This window comes from Notamacropus eugenii, chromosome 3 (assembly GCF_028372415.1).
Source record: "Notamacropus eugenii isolate mMacEug1 chromosome 3, mMacEug1.pri_v2, whole genome shotgun sequence".
Taxonomy (NCBI): Eukaryota; Metazoa; Chordata; class Mammalia; order Diprotodontia; family Macropodidae; genus Notamacropus; species Notamacropus eugenii.
In genome coordinates this window covers 90,849,421-90,876,972 of record NC_092874.1, presented here as the reverse complement: position 1 = coordinate 90,876,972, position 27,552 = coordinate 90,849,421, and the positions used below count along the sequence as shown (strand labels likewise).

At 37.9% G+C, this 27,552-nt stretch overlaps 1 protein-coding gene across 3 annotated transcripts in view; it reads left to right on the top strand.

Annotated features, from left to right (window-relative positions):
• DPP6 (dipeptidyl peptidase like 6) overlaps positions 1-27,552 on the top strand; it is a 1,325,443-nt gene that overhangs the window by 995,436 nt on the left and 302,455 nt on the right. For all 3 annotated transcript variants that reach the window (XM_072652136.1, XM_072652135.1, XM_072652137.1), the window contains exon 6: positions 21,193-21,245. In XM_072652136.1, the coding sequence (XP_072508237.1) occupies positions 21,193-21,245 (53 nt within the window). The remainder of the gene's footprint in view (positions 1-21,192; positions 21,246-27,552) is intronic.

The following is a 27,552-nucleotide window of genomic DNA, read 5'->3' as shown; positions in this document are numbered from 1 at the left end:
ATGGCCCAATACAGAAAGACCAAAGAGAATTTTCAATTTGATCCTGGAGGTAATAGGGACTCCCACATGATCATTGAGTAGGAAGGTGCTATCATTCAGACTTATGATGGTTTCTAGTGTCAAGTACAATCCTTTGCACAGAGTAGACCTGCAGTATATGTATGCATACACACACACGTGTGTGTGTATTTACATATACATATATTTTAAATTACTAAATGATCCTAGAAAATTTTGATTCCTTTGTTTCCCTGGTGACCTTTTTTCTTTTTTAGGCAAAAGGTTGGGTCATTGAATCTCATCCTGTATGCCTGGTTTAATAACATTTTCAGTAGTATAGCAGAGTAAGCCCTAGATTGAGTCAGTCAATGCTCAGAGAAGACCAAAATGACATCACTATGTTAGAGTCAAGGTACAATGTGTCTAACTGTGGCTGATCAGATCAATATGAGTTCAGAAGGCTCTATAACAGATCAGGCACAAATAATACATATGAACATTTGGAATGGAGATGTCTCTAAATCTGGCCATCTCACATTTTTGTGAGCTACTGCAATTCTGCTTCACTGATACAGCACCTTCTTTGATGCAGGCACACCTTGCTGAGCAGTCCTTTGCCATTGTCTCTCATTTCACACAGTTGATTACAAAGTTCTGCAGAGAGACCTTTAGAGAGTCCTTGTGTGGCTTCTTCTGATTGTCATGTGAATGCCTGTTCTGTAAAATAGTCTTTTAGGCAAACATACGTTTGGCATTCGAATAATGTGGCCAGTCCATCAGAGATGCACTCTCTGCAATAGAGATTGATTGCTTGGCAGTATAGCTCAAGAAAGGGTCTCAGTATCTGGTACCTTATCTTGTCAGGTGACATATGAGAGATGTGATGGTAGAAATATATAACTTGTCAATAGATTAAATATATCAAATGAGTGTGAGTGAGGAGTTCAATATAACATTTTGAGCCTGGATGATTGGGAGGATGTTATTGTACTTAACAGTAACAAAAACATAGTTTAGAAGAGGGGTGGTTTGTTTGGAGTTTTTTTAGGTAGGATAATTAATTCAGTTTCCTCATCTATAAAGAGATTGAACTAGATAGTCTCTAAGGGTCCTCCAAGCAATAAATACATGATCTTATGGTTAATAGGTAAAAAACCAAAAAGACAGAGGTAAAAATAAGAAGGGTCCAAGACAAAGTGAATGATCAAAAAGTCAAAGCAATCAGGAATGAGGAGTTTAACTGGGAATAAATGGAAAGGGTAAAGGGAGGAGAGCTAACAGGAATTGCTTATACCAAGTAGACCCTGATTCTTAAGCACTCATCTGCCCCCATAAAGCTGGTTCTTATATACCTTATAACAGGCCAAACCTGATTCAGTCCTGTATAATAACTCAGGTTCATCTCTATAATCTTTACCCACTGCTCCTAGTTCTGGACTCTGGGACTGAGTGTATTAGAACAGAAATTAATGTTTTAGGATATAAATATATGCATTAGTATAATAGATATATAATGTTTTAGAATACAAACTGCTTGAGGACAGGCAGTCAGTATTTTTTTAATCATCCCATCCTAACACATAGCTTAATAAATGTTCACTGAATTGTTTAACAGAAACACAAAATGACTCTGCTCCAGTCTCCCACATGGAATAATCACATGACCTGTGATTGCGTTGGTATAAGAAACTCGCAAATGAGAAAACTGCCTCTCCCAAAGCCAAATGGCACCTACTCTTCAGTCTTATAAAGAGGGAGAATCTGAACCTTAGTTTTCCTCTTCAAGCCCAGCTCTCTATGCATTGTGCCACACCGTGTGTGACAAATCACTAATCTTTCACATTCTTCTTTAGACTTTTCTTTTCTAGGCTAAGCACTGCAGATTTTCTAAACCATTCCTGATAGGATTTGCTTTCCCAGGCCCCTTTACCATCTTAGTCGTCTTAAAGTGTGATACATGGAATTGAATGGGGTACATCAGAAGGGGTAAAGAATTGGTTCTGAAAAACAGTTAGCACATGATTTCTTCCTTGGAAGATAGAACTCCCACCCCAACCCCCCAAATTAGAGCTGTGTTCATTTGTTTTAATTCTTCAAAGAACGATATGGATGGGCTCTCCCCCGCCTCCCCCTAACCATTAGTCATTCCACTGAAGGATACATCAAGACACTCCAGGAAGGAGAGCATCTGCTGCACAGTGAAGATGATCATCATGATTGATGAAATTAATGAATAAAATCAAGAGTACGGGTTGTTGAAGAGAATGTGAAGGGACCAGGATGATACCTTGATTAGGGAATTCTGTGCACATGTGACTGCTCATTACGTATTCTTTGAGTTTGAAGCCACTGTCCCTTCTTTAACCAAGGGCGTAGGAGGGTGTTTCTGAGGTTACTGGGCTGAAGGGGTTCTTTAACAAAAAAAAGAAAACAACGATTAATTCTTGGACAACAAGAGGAAAAGGCATCTCCAAACAGCAGAACGTTCCAAAAATAGCTGCCATTCCCTCAATCTTGGATTACACAAGCAAGTTTCTGTCTCCAGACAGGGTCTGACTGTCATGGTCGTTCATTCCCAATGAAACTATTAGGTTATGTGGACTAACACCCAAAAGAATAGCCTTTTTATTTGGTAAGCGAAAGGTTTTAAAACTGTGAAAGACTTCCTTTTTTGGACAACTTTGAAGCCAGGGAAATTTGACTTTATCCAATTTCTTTAATTTAGAGCATCTTCCTCCTGGCTGTCATTCTAACATAGACACACACAGCCACACATGTACACACATGCAGACACATGTGCATGCACACAGCCATACATGCACACGCTCACACATACATGCACACATATATGCATGCACCCACATACACGTGCACACATGTACACAAACATGCACATACATATGTGCACACAGTGCACATGCACGCACATGCATACACACACAACCCATGGTTTTATCTCTTCTTATTCTTTGCTAACTTACCCCCAGATCCTCTTAGCTTATTTCTTGCCATTTCCTTCCCCCAATTCCCCTTCCCATCCCCTGGGGTCCAGTCACATTCCTGTTCATTTTTTTCAGTTCCTCTGGATTCATTCCCTCTTATAGCACATTATCTCACTTCTCTAACCATATCTTTGACATTTCAGCCTTGACTTTTTTATTTTGGAGAAATATTGCTCTGAATTCATCTGTGCCCTCATTCTCTTTGTTTCACTTGAACTAATTATATACTAATCTCCTCCTTTGTTCAAAATAGAAATGATAAATAGAAGTATGTATAGAATAATTTTACATATAATATTGTGTATGTTTCTAATGGTAGCATCTCTAAGGTAGGGGAAGGGGGAAGGAAGAAGAAAGATGCTTACATGATAACTTTATTATACATTTAAAGGGATGGCAAGTTGTACATAATGCATTTGCAATTTCATATGCAATCATCTTTTTATTATACTATGTTATGGAAATGCTTTTTTATTCCAAAAATTAAAAATAAAATAAACAGTAGCAGTATTGTATGATATATACATATATATATACATATATATGTATATAATGGCTTAAAGTCTAGTAGGGGAATATGTAGGGAATCTAAGGGGTACAGAGGATAGAGTGCCAAGCCTGGAATCAGGAAGATTTCTCTTCCTGAATTCAAATCTGGCCTCAGACGCTTACTAGCTGTATGACCCTGAGCAAGTCATTTAGTCCTGTTTGTCTCAGTTTCCTCATTTGTGAAATGAGCTGGAGAAGGAAAAAGCAAACCAACCCAATATCTTTGCCAAGAAAACCCCAGAGGGGGTCAAGAATAGTTGGACATGGCTGAAGCAACACAACAGCAGTGGAATATGGCCTATATACAGCTATAATTCATTATGATCCATTATATTAAGAAGAAAAATGGTTACTAAGAGAAGAGGACATGGATAAGTGAAGATTTAATGGAATAGATGGTATATGAATTTGCCTTTGAAGAAATTGGATAGGCAAAGAGGCTATAGGATTGTAGATTTACAGCTGAAGGAGAATCATCTAAGGCCTAGTCTAGGCCATCTTGTTCAACCGCCGAGAAAACTGAGGATCCCAGAGGTGAAATGGCTTCTTCAAGGTCACAGTAAGTAATTAGCAAGGCTACGATTTGAAACTGTGTCTTCTAATGGCAAATCTAATGTTCTTTGCTCTGTTTCATACTGTCGTACAAGGATATTTTAGGCACAGCAAACAGAATGAGCAAAGGCACAGAAAGTTACTATACTATTTAGAATGTGTATTGTTAAGAAAGATAAGTGTCGCAAAAATATACGTGACCTTGAATGCTTGACAGTGAGATCTAAAATTGATTTTGTAGATGTTCTGAAGTCAATGAAAATATTTGAGCAGGAATAAGTTGGCTATAGTCCCTTAATCATTTTCTCTTTCTGGGTAAAACCATACAGCTCATAAGTTAAAAGGGATCTTGAAGACTATCGAGTTTAAGCTTACACCTAGTATATGAATCCCTTTGAAGCCTCTTCTGGACAATGCCCATTTAGTCTCTGCTTGGATGCCTCTAGTGATACGTAATAAAAACTATTAATTAATAAACCTGTTGTTAATGATGTAATTGTTGGACACTTTTAATTGTTAGAATAGTTGAGGGTTCTTAGTTATCTTAGTAAACTCAATAATCTCAGTTTTTCCTTCACCTGTTTTTTTCATTTCTTAAAACACATGGACTGTATTTGGGATAGCAGTTTGCTCTTCTAAGCTATGGATCTCCAAAGGGAGAGCAAGGTCCCCAAGGGTGAATGGCATAACTTCAATGAGTGTGTGTTTAATTAGAGTGGGAAGGTGAGACACAGCCAACTCCTCCCATAATGGCTAAACATTGGGCTTGCTTGCAACACAACTACTACCTTTTTCCTTAAACACTCCCCCATTCTATTTCTTTCATCCCTGTCTCCTCTCTTTTGACCTAGGCAATAGCCCTTCAGAGAAATATAACCTAAACACTACCTCCTGGAAACCTACAACAGCAACTGCACAAATGTCATTGAGGAAATTCCCCCCTCCCAGATTCCTCTCTCCGTCCACCCATACCCCAAGATTTACCTCATTTCGGCCTCAAGGGCATCCATGGGATGGTGAGATGGTAGAGTTCATGCTTTGGAGCAGTGATCAGTAAGAACCCAGCCTTTTTCCTTTTAATTTTGGGTATAACAGAATAAGTAACACAGGATGAACAAGTTATAATCTGCATTTGCAGATCTCATTGTATTATCTTTCCCCAAAAGCCTACCCCTCCTCTAAACTACCTTATTACTATTGAGAGCTCCTCCATCTTTACAGTCAACCACTTCAGTATCCTCAATGTAATCTTTGATTCCTAACTCTCCCTTATATCATTTATCCAGTTGTTTTTCAAGCATTATTGTTTCTACCTCTGCTTCTCTGGTATCTTTCCCCTTCTTTCCATTCACATAGTCACCACCCTAATTCAGGACCACATGACCTCACATCTGGACTTCTACAATAGCCTTCTAACTGATCCCATCGCCTCAACTCTCTCCCCTTTTCAATCCATCTTCCTTCCACACACCTGCCAAAGTGATTTTCCCAAATTGCATAACTGACCACATCATTACCTTAATCAATAAACTTCAGTGGCTCCCTATTGATTCTAGGATTAAATACTGAGATAATTAAATTACCTCAACTTTTTTTTGTTAGTTTTCATCTTGTGTATGTTTTACAATACATACAGTTATTCATAGAATACTTGTATGCAATTTATAAATGAATACATATGCACATGTTAAGGGTACAAGTTCAAAAATGTTTTACTGATATGATCAAAAAAGTTTGCTAACCACTGCTCTAAGTAGCCAATCTCATATTGAGAAACTGAGCCATCTTTACCTGAAACCTCAGAACTCAAGGGAAGGAAGAGTTCCAGGAAACTGACTCAGAGGTAACACACAATGTCACTTCCTCCTCTTAACAGAAAGACCTAGTGGTAAAACTAGAAAATGCCTTGAGGGTTCCTAAAGCTCAAGGTTCCTAATATTGTCAGTATAAGGTAGTCTTTTCTGGTTTTCCCAAAAATTGTTTTCAGTGTTTTAAAAATACTTATCTACCAGCCTGATATCTGTTTGGAAAATGATCTCTATCTGTAAGATGGAAATCTGGAAAAAGTCCTTGTTTAAGGAACTAGTTAATTTGCCATATACAGTAAAATCTCAGCTGGAAAGCTCATAAAATTCATAGGTTGTTGGGATTAGAAGAAGCCTTTTAGATCGTATAGTGCTCATTTTTGAAGATTTTAAAATACCCCCAAAGAGATGAGGTTACATGCCAGAATGCTTAAGCAATGAGGTGTTGGAGTTTTCTATTAATTCAAACTTGTATCCGTTTCTGTTGCTCAGCATCTCCCTAAAATATATGAGTTTCATTTCCTGCCTGAGTCAGTAGAGTGCACTGGACAGAATTGAATCTTTAATGTTTCAGAATGTTGCAAGCCCTTAGGGTCATGATTCTTGACACATAACTGGAATAAGGAATTTGGGGAGCAGACGCTTACATAGACAGTCAAGAAGGAAACATAGAACCTGAGAATTAGAAGTTAACTTAGGAAGGTCATTAGGTCCAGTCTTTAATCCAGTGTAAGACTCAGTCTCCTTCACAACATCCCCGCCACCCCACCCCAGACTCAGTTGTGTTCCCTTGTTGATGCATTCCAATTCCAAAGCATAATACAGTAGAAAATACACTGGAGTCAGAGAAGCTGGATTCAGATCCCAATTCTGCCATTTCTACCGCTGCGACTATGTATGAAATGCTTCAACATCCATGACCCTTGGCTTTCTTATATGCACAATGAAGGAGATGGGTGATATGGCAACACTAGACCTATAACATTGTATTATATAAATTCTCATGGAATGGAAAAACCACATCTAGCAGAAAGCTATAGGAGAATGAATTGAATGTCCTGCAAGGGATTTTTTAAAATTTCATTTTCATTCACTTTTTAATATCAGCTTATCTTCTCCAGGTTGATTCCTGAAATTGTTTTTCAGCCAGTTGAGAATTCTGGCTAGTTGGGCCCCAAGTAATAGAGGTTTCATAGCACTTGTTTCCAATTTTTAGATGGGCCAAAAGAAAGAAATAATGACCCCTGCATTCAAACTCCATAAAAACTCACATGTTGAAAAAAAAACAAACACCTGCTACGTCTATATCCTCCAAAGTTTTCTAATGACTCACAACATCTGGAATATTTTGGTTAAGGCTCATTTTGAGGAAAGAGGCATCAAGATAACAGCTTTTCAAAAACAATGACTATAAGAGAACATATTTTTTTTTCATTTCTCTATCTGGAAATCAAGTTCAGAGAGCTGAAACTTTTTTTAAATAAAGAGAAAAATAACATTTAGCCAGGACCTACTGTGTAAGTCAAAGCATTTGGACTCAATGCTCTTCAGAAAGACACTTCCTTCGTGTCCTTTGGTTGTTTGATTTCTCCATTGTGGGTGATGCCTGATCCTGAATTTTCAATCAAGCTTAATTTTAGAGCAAAAATCAGGCAGGTTAGACTTCCGTGGCTTTCAATCATTATTGTGTTTTGATTTTTAAGGTCTACCAATTGAGTTAGGACTATGCACTAGATCACTTATTTGCCATGCTTAGCAAATGTAGCTTATCTATACCACCCACTCCTGATGGCCTACATTTTTAGTTTTATTCTTTCTAATTAGTGATTCAATTCAATTTGCCTGGAGATTTGATTGCATTTCCCATCCATGCAGGCAAATTGTTTGTCAGCACAGACACAGTATTGGAAAATTGTTCAGTCTTAATTCTCTTTTGCTTTTTCTTCCTGCCTTTTTCCTTCCAGGGCTCTGATCTGATGTCCTAATTATATTTTCTCTTTCTCCTTACATCTAGCTTTTGCATATTTATACATGTGTTTGAATTCAAAGGCATGGGCTGGGTATTTCTTAAAAACAGTTGTAAATGGAAGCATTCAATCATTTATAATTTTATTTTTAAGAAATCCTAGTTATTTAAGAAATCCCAGATAAAATCATTGAAATCCAAGTTGATATTTACTGCTGAATCATGCATCCCAGGATAACATACAACCAATATACAGGATGATAGAATTTAAAGCTAAATAAGGCTAGAGAGGTTTCCTAGTCTGTCTTCATTTTACAAATGAGATAACTGAGGTTCAGGGAGTTTGAGGGTCTTGGGGAATCAAATCCATTTTTCTGAACATGACAAATTTCATGTAAAATAATCCACATAATCATGTAAGATCATTAACATGAATTATCATTATCACTGTGGAAAGCATGGGTATTTCAGTCGGCAGAGCAACTGACTGCAACCTGAGAGTTTAGGCAGCTGTCACTACAAAGAACACCTTGACCAAGCATCTTCTGTGAGCTAGCTTTTAAGCTACAAGAAGAAGTGCTGTCCCTTTAGAGCTGTGGTGTTGGGAATGGAGCATTGGATTGAATTACTGGACTTGACTGCAGATCTCCTCTCTGCTATTCACTACTTCTGTGACTGGTGTAAGTCACTTCAATTCTTTTGGCTTCATTTTCCTCAATATGAAATGAAGTAGTTAAATTAGGTGATCTCTAAGGTCTGTTTCACCTCTAAACCTAGGAAATCTATGTCTTCCCATCTGAAATTATTATAATATACGATTCTTTAGTGATAATTGTAGGAAATGGTCCATGGAAAGGAAGACATATAAAAAGTTACAGTATTAAGAACCAGTATCTCCAAGTGATGAACTTGGAGGTTATATGTTTGAATTAAGATACAGTAATTGTGATTTTAGGTAAGTCACTTAACTTGACCCACAGAGTTTCAATTTCCTTTTCAATTGAAGGGAGACAATAATACACTAGTATTACTTATTCCATGTTTTTCTTTTGAAGATCAAATGAGATGTAAAGTACTTTGTACAGATTAAAACCTTATTTCTATGAGCAGTTTTCAGCTGAAAGTAATCAAAGAAAGAGTATTCCAAGCATATGGAACAGAATGAATAGAGGAAGGAAAGTACAGAATATCATCAGAGAATGATTAGTAGTCAGTGGTATATGCTCATATTCCATTTTTTCTGACTTATGGAGCACATAAAGAAAATCACTGGAGGTATAGTCATGAAATTATTATAAAACTATATTGCTGAGGGCATTTAATACCAAGCTATGGAATTTGGGTTTTATTTATTCGGCAATGGGGAATTGTGGACGATTTTTGAGCAAGAGAATAATATCAGTTTATTATTTCCATGAGGAAGATTGATTTGACAACAACATGTAGGATGGATTAGAGGGAAGGAGACATGTCTCAAGATTATTGTGATAGTCAAACTGAAGAGTAATCAAGGAATGAAAGAGGCAATATGAGATTGGGATTGGGAAGGCAGTGATAGATAGGAGACATTCAGGATAGAATCAGTAGTCTTTAAAACTGATGGACTGTGAAATGGAATGGGGGAACAATGAAAGTGTGAAAAATGACCAATGTTTTTGAACTTAAATTACTGAAATTGTAGCACTACAGATCAAGTAACAACAAGAGTGGTTCTCAGGGAAGAGATAAGTTCTTGGAGTTTGGGGCATAAAATCGTAGCGATAGAATAAGAAGTGTCCTTAGAGCCCATATGGAACAGCCCCTCATTTTACAAATGGGAAACAAATTCTCACAAAGAACTATTAAATTGCTCTGAGTTTCACAAGTAGAAAGTGGTATTTGGTGTTTGAACCAAGATGCTCTTGTGTCCTTTCTACTGTACCAACATGAAGTGCTAATGGGAGATCCAAGACAAACCATTTAGCAAAACAATTGGAAATGTGGACCATAACCTTAGGAAAATTATGGAAACTGAAGACACAGGTTTGGGAATCATTTGCTTTGAGGCAATACCAAATGAAGCTAATATATGCCTTAACTGAAGAATTTTTTTTTTTACCGTAAAATGAAACGATATCTATTTTTTTAAAGAAACACTATGTAGGTTTTGTAATTTTTGAAGCACAATATATGATGTATCTGTAAAGAAATGGGGTAATACTAAATCATAAGAAAGAAGTATGGCTTCTGAACCCTGAATAGCTATGTGACTTTGAGATAGTCAGTTTCTCCCCAAGGACTTATATTTTTCCAACTCTGAAATATTGCTTTTTTCAAAGATTCCCCAAGCCATACATAAAAATCCTCATAAAAATGCAATGTGTAAATTACTAATAACAATAGCAATAACAGTGAAGGAAAAGAAAGCTTTTGAGATGCCTTCAAGAATATAAAGTAAAGAGATTATGATCCCAGATTCAAACTAATGTTCAAGTAAGAAGTTGTCTAAACCCACTGTGGTCATATTAATTCACCATAGAGATCATTCTAGTCTTGTCCCAAGGGTCTTCTTGCTGGTACAAAAAAGGGAAAAGGAACAATGTATGTTTTGAACTAAATAATAGACATGAGATTCTTCCCAAAGAGTGAGAACTAGTTCCATTAAGAAGAAATAGTGTTTTGTCTTTCAAGGAATGATGATATAAAACTATTCATGCCATCAAGTGAGATCATCCAAGAAGACTCAGAGGAAGGCAAGACCATTTTTACCAAGGAGTTATTTACTACAACAGCTATTTGTGAATTTGACATTAACAGTAGAGATATCTTGTACAGGTACCCAATACCTGAGGAAGAGTCAACTAAGACTTGTCAAAATCGATAACTACTCCCCACTTTAGATATGTATGAGCACAAATGATACTGAAATAAGGGATCTGGAAAGCATTCCTAAGGGAGATGATATTTTGACCAAGAATCTGAAGATCTCAGTGGGATAGATCTGTCACTCATGTTGATCAAAAGCAAGAGAGAAGCAGTTTGGGAATGTAAATGACTAGTTAGAAAGGGATATCTGAGAAACAGAATTTGAACTTCTGTATCACATATTCAACTCTAGAAATGATGGGATCTTGGCCAGGGATGGAATGTATCTAACAAGGGCTACTAAAAGGTTATTTAATCCTTAGAAATCCAATCAAAAGGACTTTAAACTGAAAAGGGAGAGGGCTAGAGAAAAATGCCTGGGTAGATAGATAACTAAGAGATTAACTACCCTGAATAAACATTAGAGTCAATCCGAATTTCACAGGAGACAAGATCTAGGAAAAGAGCCAGCAAAAAACTCGTGGTCTCAGGCATTCATAGACAGATTCACAAAGTATGAGTAACAAACATGATGAATCTCTGAGTAGAATATGGCTCTTGAAGGATATAACTCACTGAGAAAGGAACAGACTGGGTAAGAGGGAGAGGAAAGGGGATAATAGGCTTCTGTGAAAGATATGTTCTAATAACTAAAAGACTGGAGGGCATTAAGAGAATATAAACAGAGGTAGAAACAGAAGGCATGAGGGACTCTAATTATCTAGTTATTGGCTACAATTCTGTTTGTTTCTGTTCTCTGACTCTCAGAGTTGAGTAGCTAACAATTTATTGATTTGCCATAATGGAAATTCTGTCCTTCTAAAAGTAGAGCAAACAGTGAGAGAAACTTCTGTTCTGGACCCTATTCTCACTAAGAAGCAGAAATATGTTGAGGAAGTGCAGATTATAGGAAACTTGAGGGAAAATAACTACTCCAGTTTAGAATTTAAGATGAAGAATAAGAAATAAGAAATAAAGAATAAGAAATACAGGCATGGGGGCGGAGCCAAGATGGCGGAGTAGACAGATGCACATACGCTAGCTCCGATCCCACAGCCCATAAAATGTCTGTAAAAAGATTCTGGAGCAACAAATTCTGGAGCAGCAGAAGCCACAGAACAATGGAGCGGATGAGATTTCTGTTCCAGAGAGCCTGAAAACCTCTCGCAAAAGGTTCTTCGCGCTGCGGACACGGAGCAGAGTCCAGCCGCTGCGGACATGGAGCAGAGTCCAGCCCTGCATTGGCCGCCTGGCCCCGAGAGGAGCAGATCCAAGCAGGCTTCAGGGACGGAATCTCCAGCAGCCGTGCGGGTCCCTCCACACACAGGTGGTGAGGGTAGGTGAGAGGGTCTCTTTGGCGGGTCGAGGGGGCAGTGGGGTGCCCCCGTGGCTCAGGCCCCCTCGGGAGGCAACAGTGGAGGTGGGAGCACACCAGGGCTCCCCAAGCAGGCAGGAGCCCGGATCCATTGTTGAGGGTCTCTGCATAAACCCCCTGAGGGAACTGAGCCCTGTCAGGTGGCCCTGCCCCCACCTGAGCACCTGAACTTAATCTCACACTGAATAGCAGCCCTGCCCCCACCCCAAGCCCTGAGGCTGGGAAGCAGCATTTGAATCTCAGACCCCAAGTGCTGGCTGGGAGGATCTGGAGGTCAAGTGGGTGTGAAGTGAATATTCAGAAGGCAAGTCACTGGCTGGGAAAATGTCCAGAAAAGGGAAAAGAAATAAGACTATAGAAGGTTACTTTCTTGGTGAACAGGCATTTCCTCCCTTCCTTTCTGATGAGGAAGAACAATGCTTACCATCAGGGAAAGACACAGAAGTCAAGGCTTCTGTATCCCAGCCCACTCAATGGGCTCAGGCCATGGAAGAGCTCAAAAAGGATTTTGAAAATCAAGTTAGAGAGGTGGAGGAAAAACTGGGAAGAGCAATGAGAGAGATGCAGGTACAGCATGAACAGCAGGTCAGCACCCTGCTAAAGGAGACCCAAAAAAATGCTGAAGAAAATAACACCTTGAAATATAGGCCAACTCAATTGGCAAAAGAGGTTCAAAAAGCCAATGAGGAGAAGAATGCTTTCAAAAGCAGAATTAGCCAAATGGAAAAGGACATTCAAAAGCTCACTGAAGAAAATAGTTCTTTCAAAATTAGAATGGAACAGATGGAGGCTAATGACTTTATGAGAAACCAAGAAATCACAAAACAAAACCAAAAGAATGAAAAAATGGAACATAATGTGAAATATCTCATTGGAAAAACAACTGACCTGGAAAATAGATCCAGGAAAGACAATTTAAAAATTATGGGACTACCTGAAAGCCATGATCAAAAAAAGAGCCTAGACATCATCTTTCATGAAATTATCAAGGAAAACTGCCCTGAGATTCTAGAACCAGAGGGCAAAATAAGTATTCAAGGAATCCACAGAACACCGTCTGAAAGAGATCCAAAAAGAGAAACTCCTAGGAACATTGTGGCCAAATTCCAGAGTTCCCAGGTCAAGGAGAAAATACTGCAAGCAGCTAGAAAGAAACAATTCAAGTATTGTGGAAATACAATCAGGATAACACAAGATCTAGCAGCTTCTACATTAAGGGATCGAAGGGCATGGAATAAGATATTCCAGAATTCAAAGGAACTAGGACTAAAACCAAGAATCACCTACCCAGCAAAACTGAGTATAATACTTCAGGGGGAAAATTGGTCTTTCAATGAAATAGAGGACTTTCAAGCATTCTTGATGAACAGACCAGAGCTGAAAAGAAAATTTGACTTTCAAACACAAGAATGAAGAGAAGCATGAAAAGGTAAACAGCAAAGAGAAGTCATAAGGGACTTATAAAAGTTGAACTCTTTACATTCCTACATGGAAAGACAATATTTGTAACTCTTGAAACTTTTCAGTATCTGGGTACTGGGTGGGATTACACACACACATGCACACGCACACGCACACACAGAGACAGAGTGCACAGAGTGAATTGAAGAGGATGGGATCATATCTTAAAAAAGAAATCAAGCAGTGAGAGAGAAATATATTGGGAGGAGAAAGGGAGAAATGGAATGGGGCAAATTATCTCTCATAAAAGAGGCAAGCAAAAGACTTATTAGAGGAGGGATAAAGAGGGGAGGTGAGAGAAAAACATGAATTTTACTCTCATCACATTCCCCTAAAGGAAGGAATAAAATGCACACTCATTTTGGTATGAAAACCTATCTTACAATACAGGAAAGTGGGGGTTAAGGGGATAAGCAGGGTGGGGGGGATGAGGGAAGGGAGGGCATGGGGAGGAGGGAGCAATTTGAGGTCGACACTCATGGGAAGGGATAGGATCAAAAGAGAGAATAGAAGTAATTGGGGGCAGGATAGGATGGAGGGAAATATAGTTAGTCTTATACAACATGACTATTATGGAAGTCATTTGCAAAACTACACAGATTTGGCCTATATTGAATTGCTTGCCTTCCAAAAGGAGGAGGTGGGGAGGGAGGGAGGGAAAGAAGTTGGAACTCGAAGTTTAAGGAACAACTGTCCAGTATTGTTCTTGCCACTAGGAAATAAGAAATGCAGGTAAAGGGGTATAGAAAGTTATTTGGCCCTACAGGACAGAGGAGAGGATGGAGACAAGGGCAGAGAGGGATGATAGAGGAGAGAGCAGATTGGTGATAGGGGCAATTGGAATGCTCGGTGTTTTGGGGTGGGGGGAGGGGACAAGGGGGGAGAAAATTTGGAACCCAAAATTTTGTGTAAATGAATGTTAAAAGTTAAATAAATAAATTAAATTTAAAAAAAAAAGAAAAGAAATACAGGCATGATTTGACCAAACATATTTGACTGAACCATCTTGCCTGCTCATATTTGTGTCTGCCATATCATAATTGCTTAATAAATAATTTATAGTGGAAGATAGCTACTATTATTATCCCTAGTTTAGAGATGAGGAAACTAAGGGCAAGGGAAGCTGTGACTTACTCAGGGTTGCACAGCTAGTGTCAGGCTGGATTTGAACTCAGGTCTCCCTGATTCCTAATTCCAGTGCTCACTCTACTACGCTAAAATCTCCCTGGATAGGGTCAACATTATCTTAGTTATTAAAATCTTCACGTCAACAGCTTGACTCTGGTCTACCACTTGCTTTTGCCTGACCTTTCCATTCTGGGCATCTTTTTTTTTTTTGACTTGCTATTTGGACATATTATTTAGATGTTCATGTTTTCTTTGTCCTTCTCTTCCTCTCCGATTTTCTAGTCTACTATCTTTAAGTGGCCTAGGATGCCTGTGTGCATACTGACTCTGAATTGTTCACCAGATTTTAGACTCCCAGCTCTACTCTATTTGTAGGCTCACAGTTATCTACCTAAATTTGACTCATTTGTGTGGGTATTTCCTGTACTCTTTTGCCATCTTTGAACTCTTTGTTCTGTCTTGGTGTTCTAGTTGTTGTTCACTCATTTGTCATGTCCAACTCTTCATGACTCTATTCTTGGCAGATACTGGAGCATTTTGCCATTTCCTTCTCCAGCTCATTTTACAGATGATGAAACTGAGGCAAACAGAATTAAGTAATTTGTCCAGGATCACACAGCTAGTACCTGTCTGAAGTCAAATTTGAACTCGTCTTCCTGACTCCAGGCCCAGCACTCTATCCACTGTGCTACCTAGCTGCCCACAATTTCAGTATTGACAAACAACTAAATTTTGGCAAAGGATATTTTGATAGACTTTTGCCTTAAAAAGGAACAGTTTGCAAAGTGTGATGTGATTATAAATAAATAATTCACTCAATGATCCCATTTGATTTCAGGGTCACTAATCAGAGAAGGGAGGGAGGATTTTGACATTAAAGTTATGGAAGTAATTTTTAGATGTGTGATTTAAGGGGCATGTCTACTATAGACATTTAGTGACAGGTGTTACCTGTCAGGTAACTGTGTTACTCCACAGACTCTCTGATCAGATTACTCCACAGAATAATTTGCCATTTACCTAACAGTTCGTTTGAACTTGTAGTACTTTTGGCTAGCAGGAGCAAAGAAGAAAACTAGACAGCAGAAAGCTCTTGTTTTTCCTAGCTTCCCAGTATCAAATAAATTTGCCATTATTATAGAGGTCACAACCCTAGCCTGCAAATCTCAAGTTTGGGAGTAAGCAGTCACCTACTTTCTTCCTCTCTAGTCCTTTATTCAACATAAACAGAACCTTGAGTCAGTCTGTGATGAATATAGAATGTGAGCTAGTTATGGGCATAGCTGAATGGTGGGAGCCCAGAACAGATCTCTGTGGTCCTGTTTGGCATTATCCTCTACAGAGAGAGTGGTTTGGGGAAGCAGGAAGTATCATTTTCCTCATCTGGCTTTCTTTCATTACCTCCCAAGCTGTTCTATCAGCTCACAGAGCCACTTTTGAGTCATACTGTAGCAGTCCTTGATGGGATCCCTCCATGTGGCCATCTATTTAATACAAAGAAGTCAGCATTCTTATGCTTCTCCTGGGAATTATAGCTGCTTTATCACTCTAGTAATAATAAAAGAAAAATCTAGAGCCATATGCTCTTGTCACACGTTCATGGCTCTTTGGATTTTTCTTTATTTACAGCCCTTTTAAAGAGATCTCGGCAGCTTTACAAACAGCAAACCCCACCTTGATACAGCAATAACTCCCTCAAATTGGGGCAGAAGAAGGTGTTTTGAAGTTCATCGAGTTTTTACATATACCAGCAAAGATAAGGTTTCAAAGAGTGAGACTAGAATTACAGAAGTTCTCATAGAAGTTCTCAAAATTTTTAGACTCAGGATTTCTTCACAAATGCTTAAAAATTATTGAGGACCCAAAAGAGCTTTGTTACATGAGTTCTGCCTGTCATTTAACATGTTGGAAATGAAACTGATAAAAATTTTAAATGTTTATTCATTTATTTAAAATAACAACAAATCTATTATATGTTTGTCAGGCCTAGAGGCCTGTGTGGGCTACCCGAGTCTTCTTACCTCACCTCCGAGGTCTTCAGTTGGCCAAAACCGGATGCTCATATGAGAGAAAGGACGTTCCAGAGTCGAACAAGGGTTGAGCTTTATTTCAGGGTCTCCGTTACAAGTGCAGGGGAGTCTTCCTTAGGAGGAAGAGGGGGAGATTTCCTAAGGAGGCTAAGATCTTAAGGGATTGGAAGTAGAAGTACAAGCGGGGAGAGAGGGGGAGGGGAGAGAGGAAAGAAGAGAAGCGGAGCCTACTGTCCTCTTGGCTCCTCACGTGCTAAGAGAGCTTTCAGGCTTCCTCAATCCTACTTAACCTTCAGCCGCATAGTTTGCATCTGAATACTGTGCTGTTAGATAACAATAGTGTGCCCAGATCCGGGACAATCTCGAGGGCAGGGAGATCTCTCTCCCATCACGTTTCTCACGGGAAGAGGCGGAATTACTCGAGATAGCTCGGTTCACCTTGATTCCCAGCCGTTTCCTGGGGGGGTCTCGTGAGAGCCCTAAGATTTAGAAGCTCCCACCTTTACCCGCCCGAGACTGTCCACACGGAATTGAACTTCCAATCCCAACAATGTTAATCTCAATAAACCTGTTTTATGAAAAATATATTTTCTAAGGCAAAAAAAATTTGAAATAAGTGGTATTGTTTTACATGATTTTGTAAATCTCTTTAATGACCAACTTAATAGAAGATAGTTGGTTTCTCAGATCTGTTTCTTTATATAATATGACACATTATGTTGTTTGGTTTGTTTGTTATGACAGTCTAGCCACATACAGATATGTAATTGGAAAAAGGAATATTGTAATAAGCAAATAATGTCAGTATCATAAGGAAAATAGTTTTGACCTCTTGGAGTCCCTGAAAGGAAACCTTTAAGAATCACTGCTCTATCTGGAGAAAGAATTGATAAATAGAAATACACATAGTATAGTTATATACAGATATAGATAGAGTATATCTAGGTACCTCTCTCTCCATACACACACACACACACACACACACACACACACACACACACACACATATCTGACAAATAGATGTGTGTACAGTATGGGTGTATGTACAGTATATCATATATATACATACATACATATACTTTTTAATTTAATGGTAGTCATCTCTAAGACAGGGTAGGGAGGGAATGAAAAAAATGTAAAAAGCACATGGCAGAGAATAAACAAAAACTTGGAAGGAAGCATAGAAAACAAAATAACAATGTTATTATTATATAGTTTCCCCCACCCAAAAAAAGAGTAAACATGTGAAAAACAGATTCATGGTTTTTTAGTGAATCCTCTTTTTATCTTGTGCTGTATATATAGAAATATTCTTTTTTTGTCTTTATGTATTTAAGTTCAAAATTAATTTTAAAAATAATTTTAATTTTTAAAAATTAAAAAGAATCACTAATCTAATATAAACACTTTATTTAATAGATGAAAGAAATGAGATCCAGAAAAGGGATATGATTTTCATAAAGTTATACGGCAATTCAGTGACAGAATCAGGATCAAAACCCTAGTCTCCTAATTCCCAGTCCAGCATCTTTCTCTCATACCACATTGCTAAAATACATTTACCACTGAGATTATGTAACATCATTACATCGTCATTGAAATAGTTAAACTGAATGTCAGGGTAATTTCAAAGAATTCATTCCGTGAATGGAGTTCATATACTATTGTAGCTGGAAGGCGCCTTAGAAAGCAGCTAGTCCGGGACTTCTTAACCTGGATCCATGGATCTCCTCCCCATCCAAGGGGGTTATGGATAGATTACCAGGGCTCCATGAACTTGTGTCTTTATTTTCACTGATCCTCTAAGTGATATTTAACGTTTCTCTCCTCATTCTGAAAAGGGATCTTTCACAAAAAGTTTAGAATGCCTGATTTATTCCAGTTTGGAATAAAGTAAGGAAACTGCAACTCAGAGAAATGAAGTGATCTGTCCCATACCTATCATGGCATATAGTAGTTATTTCCTATATGTTTATTGATTGTCTAATTGATTTCCCTGAATCATATTTGGGGTACCCAAGAGTATAAGAATTGAATTCAGGATCGAAGTAGAGTATTCTCCTTTTCTATTATAGCATGTTACCTAAGTGTCAGAGTAAGTATCATAGATCTCTCTTAGCTTTTTAGTGTAATGGTGAAGAATTCCCAATAATTATATTTTGGATGATATAGAAGGTACTATGAATGGTGAGGTGTCTTGCAAAATAAGCACATTTTAAGTTTGTGTTTCTTAGGACCTTGGGGAAACAGGTTTACCTAATACGTTCCTGACTTGCTTCACCCTAAGGTACTATCTAGTGTTTATCTTGGAGCACATGCAGGTTAAACTATTCCTTAAGCATTTAAATACTACTGTGTACTATAAAACTTCTGCTCTCAAGAACCTGTAAGGATTGAATCATTCCACGCAGTAGCTTTCAAAATAAAGGGTTAATATACAGTGTCAGAGCACTTTGATTTTTAAGTGGTGTGTTATGAGTGGGTGTTTGTTTTTGCTGAAAGTCGTCCTAAAGTGTACTATTCACTTCCTCGTCCTGCTAAGTGGTTTATTAAACATAATTTAACCTTTCCTTGATGACTCAGGGTCACTATTCCAACCATCACTTATCATGGTGTAGTGTAGCTATGTTTATAAATGTGGCTATAGAGGGAGATGGCGTAGGGCAGAATGGGTTCTGACCACCGCAGAATCCTTGATGCTCATTTCTTGAAATAGTACTTGATGTTGCCTAACTTTTGGACGTTGGGTCATTTCCCAAAAAAGGTGTGTGCCACCTCATAACCTCAAAGATACTATGTAACTGTTATGACAAATATCAATGAGCACATCAAAGGCTAAATTAGCTTTTTCCCAAGGTTTTGGTTTGTTGTTTTTTAACATCCTTCCAGAATGTTGTTGTCAACTTCATTGTTGTTATCTATATCCATTAACTTAAGACATGGCGTGGTTTAGTAGAAAGAGCCTGGGGTTTAGCGAGGAGAGACCTTGAGTTTGAGTTCCAGCTCAGCCATTTACTGTATGTGTAACCATACACCCTACTTCCTGGTGTGTAGAATGAAGGATTGAGCTAGATGAAGCGTTATTGATCTTTTGTGTCATCGACCCCTTTGGTACCATGATAAAGTCTATGAATTCCATTTCAGAATAATGTTTTTAAATGTATAAAAATAAAATGCACAGGGTTACAAAGAAAACCAGTTTAAATACTAATCAAAAGTTATTTTAATAAAACTAGTTCATAGACCCCAGGTTAAGAACCTAGGCTTCTGTACTCTTAAATGTCCCTTACTATTTTAATTCCTCTGATCCTATTCTGTCTGTAATTTCTCTACCATTTATTCACACAGTAAATTCTAGACATCTTCGTGATAATTTGTAATCATTTTACTGACTCATGCTCTGAATTTGGATCCTCTGCCATTTCAAGAATTTGTGTTCAAGTATTTTGAGGTGATATTACCTTGATGCCTGTACATTTTATGTCGTCCCCATTAGGAGAGAAGCAAATCCTCAGCCTGCTTTCCATTGCACCATAGTGCCTCTCTAGAACAAAGAAGCAGTTCGTTTTCCTTTCATTTCAGCACAATGCTGAATTCCATCAGTTCCTTAACATTTGGTTCTCTAACCAGGAAGTAGAGGGAAATCATGGCCTAAAGTTGATTGAATGAATGAATAAGATGAAATTTCAGTCATGCATTCAAGCACCACATTCTCATATCTTCTTTGGAAGCCAGTGGAGCATTGGAGGACAAATGGAATGAAACAGGGAAACAGGGAAGAGTATTTTTGTAACTTTAGCTCAAACACTCTTGAAAGTTTTCATATCAGTTTTAAAAGAGCAGCAGGTACATAAACACACCCTTCTTTTGATATCAATAAAATTCTGATAAAGTCGTTTATCTAGTGGCTTTTCAGTGAGTTTTCCATCTGTATGGCATCCTTTGGAAAGTTAAAAAAAAAAAAAAGCAGCACACCAGGTTGTATAGAGGGGTGATTGATTTACCAAGCTTAAACTTTCTCTGGCCTCAAAATGGGATTTTGCAACTCACTAGGTTCAGGGAAATAGTATTTCTGGTTTTACCCTTTGCTACCATTTTCAGAGGACTCCAGCGGTGAGTATCTATTATTGTCCTGTTGTGTCTAGCTATAACCATGTCTGACTGCCTCCAAATGGCCAAGGTGTCCTCATTAATACCAGGTGCTATATTTAGCCACAGCTGGGAACATGTTCCCTTAATTTAATCACAAACCTGGTAGCCATGGGGATAATACTGCCCTGGGTACTGAGTGGAAAGGATGAAAAGAAAACAAACATGTTATGTAAATTAACTTCCTAAGTAAATAAAAAGCTTTGCTTCCTGGCTTATGGATTAACTCCTTGTGTTCTAAAGAGAGTTTACTAGAATTGGCAGTTATGAAGTAGACTGTATATAGTTACAGACTTGGTTTCATGGCATATTCTTTGTTTATGTCTTACAGATTTATCAACACTCATATACTGGATATTATTTCCTGAGCAAAATTCCTTTTGGGTAAGTTGCTTCCTTTTTTTGTCCTTCGGAAAAGATCTTTGTAGATATATATAAAACAGAATAAGGCCTAGAAAGGAATCAGTGAAAATTTTCCTTGGGATATCAGTTGGGGGATGCTTTTCTCTAAGCAGAAAGCCTTCTGAATTGTATAGTAAGACTGACTGATGTCTTTGGGTTATGGACAATCTGGGGAAGTGACCTTGAGGGAGGGGTGGTTTGCAGCAGCTGCAACGGAGAGCAAGGAGCCCTTGAGCATCTGAGTTGCTAAAATACACAATTAGTGTCAGCAAGTAAAATAGAGTTAGTGTTAATATCCCTTGAAAGGTCTGCTGCCCTTTGGTGATACTGCCTCCTTTGCAATGGCTTCACCTGCTTAATGCTAGTCTCAGTATTTATGTCCTGGCTTCTCTTGACTGAGGTGACTTTTGATACTTATCGTAACCAGATATTATCTGCAAAAAAAAGGCAGGAGAAGAGAATGACTTGTTTCACACTTCCTTGTTTGTTCTTGTAATTTTTTAATCAGATAAGGCCAGGATATTATCCTGCTAATGTCCTTCAGAGCTATGTAGAGGGAGCTGGGGCACGGTGGACATAGTTGGATCTGGAAGCTCTGAGTTAAAATCCTACCTTAGGCACTCTCTATCTGTGTGACCCTGAGCAAATCACTTAATGACTGTCTACCTCAGTTTTCTTCTCTATAAAATGGAATGAATAATAGCATCTGCCTCCCAGGATGGTTGTGAGGATAAACTGAGATATTTGTAAAACACTTGGCAAACTTTAAATGCCAGCTGCTCTTGACTCACTCTGCCTCTTGTCAGAACTATTCTAAAAACAGAAGTGGGGCAGAAATTGAGCGATGTTAAATAAAATACGAGAATGATATTTTCTATTTACCTTTGCATCCCTTTTCTTCAGCAGGAGGAATCTTGGAGGCTGAGAAAATTCAGGGGGAGGGAAATCATAGACCTGTCTCTTGGTTTCCATTTAGAGATGTTGCATTGCTAGAGCTTGTATTTGGACTATCGATAAATCTTTCAACGTTCTCTTGACCAGAAAAAGCATAGTACTCTTAAGATCAGGTCATGGTCCCCCTGATTGGTTTCTTCTTTCCTCTGTTACCTTCAGAGCACAGCCATCTCTGAAATACATGCCTAGTTATAAGATGTAGGAGTGGATAGGAATGACAGCTAGGTGGCCCAGTGGAGAGGGTTCCAGGCCTAAAGTCATCAACCCAAGTTCAAATCTGGCCTCAGACATTTACTAGCTATGTAACCCTGAGCAAGTTATTTCATTCTGTTTGCCTCAGTTTCCTTATCTGTAAGATGATCTGGAAAAGCAAATAGAAAACCCTTCCAGTATCTTTGCCAAGAAAACTCCAAATGGGGTCACAAAAAGTTGGACATGACTCGAACAGCCGAATGACAACAGAGAGAGTGAGGAAACAGAGATTGAAAATGAGAGGCTGTATTATTTCTTGCACTAAGACGCAAAACCCTACTAATATAACATCTCCGTCTTCACATATCATTGCCCTCAGAACATCAGTGGGAGGAGAGGTTTATTGGCAAACGTAGATGTAGAAGGGTTATAACTGCATAGGTTCACAGAAATGTTAGAAGTGAAATTTCAGTTTTCCTGTTGAAATAAAAAGCCTTAAAAAGTACCCTCAAAGAATTGCTCCATTAGCACGTACCAAGAAAATAGAGATGCCTACAGACGCAGAGTATGAGTAGAGTGCTTGTGAGGTTCTAGTCCAAGGAAATCAACATGAAATACATGTCACTAGGAATTCAAACATATTAAGTTAGGCATATTGTATTGTTGAAAGATATATGAATAGATCTAGAAAAGGTGTGATTCAAATACCCTTTTGAACTTTTGGAAAGATCAAAGCCATTAGAAATAGATTGCCTTTAGTTGTACCACTGAAATATCAGTGGTATTTTTCATTTTAAAAAAAGCATATCTCAAGCAGTAGCTCAAATATGCCTGACTAAGGAAAAATTATTATGTTATTTTTCATGTAGATATACATCTTCCAAGGTCATGTCAACCACAAATATAATTATGTCTTAAGATTTATCTAGCTATTCTGAGAATAATAACATTTATTATAGATGGCAGGTATTATATTGCATCTTATAGTTTAAAAAAGGTATAAAAGCATTCTCTTCCCATCATGTTAAGATAACATACTAACATAGCATTCATAACTTATGAGAGAAAATTCCAAGAACCAGACATTCAAAGTTATCCATGACATAGAAAATAAAAAAGATAATGCATTCATATGCTAAAGGCATTATTTCAACATGTATAGCAATACTAGCTGACATTTGTGTAGGGTCTTCCAGATACAAGGAAATGTTGACTTTCTTTCCCATCTAATCTTCTCATGATTCAAAGAACAATTTTTTTCCCATTTCACAAAAGAAGAAACTGAGGTTCAGAGATGATAAATGAATTGCCTCAAGCTACACAGTTATCAAATGATGGAGACTTAGACTGAAATCCAGTCTATATGTGCCCAAATTCACTGTCCTTTCCACTATACCACCGCACTATGCAATCAGTTGATATATCATCTTCTAACAAAGATCTTTTTGATGCTTTATTCAACAAATATTAGTAATTCGATTCACACATACACACACACACACACACACACACACACATACACCCCTTTGGTGGATCTAAACTAAACCAGGTTATGCCAAATTTCTCTATATAAGAGTTGACAAATAGTTCTTTTTAAAAAATGCAGAATATTTCCTGCTATTCCATAATATTCAGTGTTAGTACTGGGGGTGGCTCAGATAGAGGTGAAATCCTGTTCTCCATGCTTGACAGATAACCCACATCCTACTTTCCTCATTTGGTTACTAATGAAAATTTCCAAAGAGTCTATAGACAAAGAGTCATATAGACACATCTTTTGATTTGGTTCTGTACGATGTCACATATATAGTAAATGGCAGTTGAGGTATTGGAGCCTTATGGCTTGTCATATTAGCTTCTCAACAGCAAAATGAAACCATGTTTTTGGAATGCTACACACATGGGGCAGAAACATGTTCTGTCTTAGATTTGTTTGACATTGGATCTCCTTTGTATTTGATCAGATCTCTAATCCTAAGGAAAGAAGCATCATTTGCTCTCCTTAATCTCACCTTGTACTATGGAGATCTTGGATTTCCTCATTTTAAAGATGAGGAAACTAAGGCTTTGAGACATTCAATGATTTACTAAGCATCACCCAGCTAGTTAGTGGCAGGCTAAGATGCCCACTCAGATTCCCCGACTGTAGGACTAGTGTTCTTTCCACTGAATGGGGCTGGGTAGCACAAGGGAAATCAAGAAAGGCTCCAAGTAGGTGTATGAGTAATGTCCATGCGGTGAGCCTTAAGTCACACTTGTGTTTGATACAAGAATGAGTAAAATTTTCTCCTTTAAAAAAAAATGAAAAAATCTCTACACTGAAACGTTGTTTTTAAGTAGTATTTTTGAGTAAACAGATAATCCTTTTTGGCATTACTTTTAAAAGGAGGAAACACCTGAGATACATTGGTAGCCTTCTCACTTTCTTAAGCCCTCATTTCACCTCATACGAATTGTTTTTGGAATCAAAAACCTTTCCTGGTGGGTCATCTACAACGTTTGGGATTGCTCAGCATAAAAGCACTCCAGGAACTGCTAATCTCCAGGTGCATTTGTCTCTTTTTCAACCATAGGCTATTCAAGCTTATCACAAAGGAGGTCCTGATTGATCCTTTCAAGCTCCCTTCCCTGAGATTTCCTTTCTCTTCACGACTTGTAGAAGGGTGGGATGGGATGGGGTGAGGCACATGAGTCTGACTTCCCTTATGAATGTAGTACAAGAGCTTCAGTCACAGGTTTTCCAGAAGCCACTTTCTCAAAGGCCCTATGTCTTTTCAGTGGATCTGACAATTTTTGAACAAAATTTCAGTAGAATTTTAAAGCGGGAATCAATACTGTTCATCAAAGTATTTCAGGATGATAGTGGCATTTTGTCTTAAGGACATACTTGTTCTAGTGCTAATCATCTTTGCAGGTGGTTGGTATAACCAACTCATTTCTCTTCTTTCTTCTCCACCTTTTCCTCCTTTTCCATTTCCTCCTCCTCTTTTTCCTCATCTTCCTCCTCTGCCTCTTCTCCCCATCCTCCTTTTGTTTTCCTCCTTTTCTTTATCCTCCTCTTCCTCTTCCTCCTTCTCCTCTTCCTATTTCTCCTTTTTTTCTCCCTCTTCTGCTTGAGGTCATGTGGCATATTTGACTTGAATTTAGGAGATGCAGGATCAATTCCCAGCTCTGACTTTTTCTAATTGGGTGGTCATGAGGTCATTATTTAAACTCTCTGCGCCTCATTTTCTTCATCTATAAAATAAGGATAATAATCATGGCTTTCCCTACATCACAGGATTATTGCAAATAATGTGCTTTGTAAACCACAAGAAGTTCTCAAAATCTGGGCTACTTGCCATTACGTGTTTCTTTTCCTAGCTGTGTATAGATAGCATGTCTCTGTTCATGCCATGACAAATGATAGGCAGCAAGGTATGCGGTAAAAAATAATAGATTTGGAATTTTAGAAACTCCTCTATTTAATGTGTTTACAACCAATACCACCCCCCTCTGGGGCCTGAGTTTCCTTATCTGTCAAATGAAATTTCATGAGTTTACTTATATGTTTCACCAGATAATTTAAGGTTCCCCCCTTTCCAGCTTCAAATTCTATGATCTATGGGAGTTTTTTCTTATCTATTCTTAGCATACTTTTATAAAATCACATATATGCATATAAATAACATATACATAGTATTCATTTATGCATGTTTGTACATATGTGTATACATTCATATTCTTATATGGAAACAAAAAAATGACTTAATGAAGAGAGAACTGGCCAGGAAGATCTGAACTTCAGTCTTGACACATTTAAGTACTGACTATATGATCATGGGCAAGTTACTTAAGCTCAGTACTTTTGGCAGCTCCCTGAGACTGTAAGCTATAGACAATATAAAGACCTGTTTTCAGGAATTTCCTTATCCATAAGATCCTTATGCTAATAGTATTACAGGGTCAATTCCTACCTGTGTGTGCAAAGACACTTATGCTAACCCTGGAGACTATGGAGGAAAATCTAATTGTAATATAACAGAAATATATTTGTAGAAGACTTGGGAGTACACAGCTCTCTAAATTTTGTAGCATTAGCATTTTACTCTAATATTCTTCCAATGAGGCCATGTAGCTTAGAATTATAGAATTCCATGATTTTGGAAGAGTCTAATTTACAAGTAAGTCAAAATACACAGGAAAGGTGTTTAGTAAAATCATGTTATCAATGACAATTTGCTTTTAAAATCAAGAGTACATGTAACAAGAAAAGAAGATGGACTTCACGTGTATAGACAACAAGAAATCAAATGTAGGTAGCCCAGTGCTATATCACTAATCCTAAAATACTAAAAGATGTAGAGGAAGGTTCCAGTATATTGGGTGGCCTCTCTGCAAAGGAAGTTTTGAAAGATTCAGATAAGAATCATACAGAATCAGAAAGAGTAAAGGGATTAGGATCTATATCCACTCTTGTAAATAGTACCTTCACTTGTGACCAATATAATAGAATTTTATCAATAGCTTTGTTTACATTTTCCAAGTTTCCTGTCTTCAAGTAGTTATAATTGCTTTCTTTGCATGGAGTAGGAAATATTTTACTCCATCCATCCCATTCTACATATCCTCACTGAATGTTTGATAGGTTTCAAAAGTTCATATATAGTACCAGCAAACAATAAACTCAACAGCAACATTGCAGGTTTTGATCAAAGCCTTTATTTTCCAACTATAACTATTGGCACATTTATAACATATGTACTAGCCAGATATTTTCCATCTCCCTTTTTAGGAATATTTGAATCCTAAAAGAACATAACCTTAGTTCTCTAGTGGTGCTCTTATCTATCTATCAAAATCCCCAATAATCATCTTTCTAATTTGTGACCCAATGTCCTTGACATTGAGAGACTTAGTAGAAAAATTACTAGTGCAGGAGATCTATAGTTTCATCATCCAACAACGAGAAAAATCATGACATTTTGATAAATTATTTGCCTGTTGTAATTTTATATCCTTCAGTCTTTCTTGTTGTATTCCCAGGAGAGATTATTCAATTGAACTTGACAATTCAATATGTATTTCTCAAGTGAATTCCATGGGCATAGCATGGTGTTAAGTGCTGTTGGGAGTTCACTGGAATAGAAGACACATTTCTTGT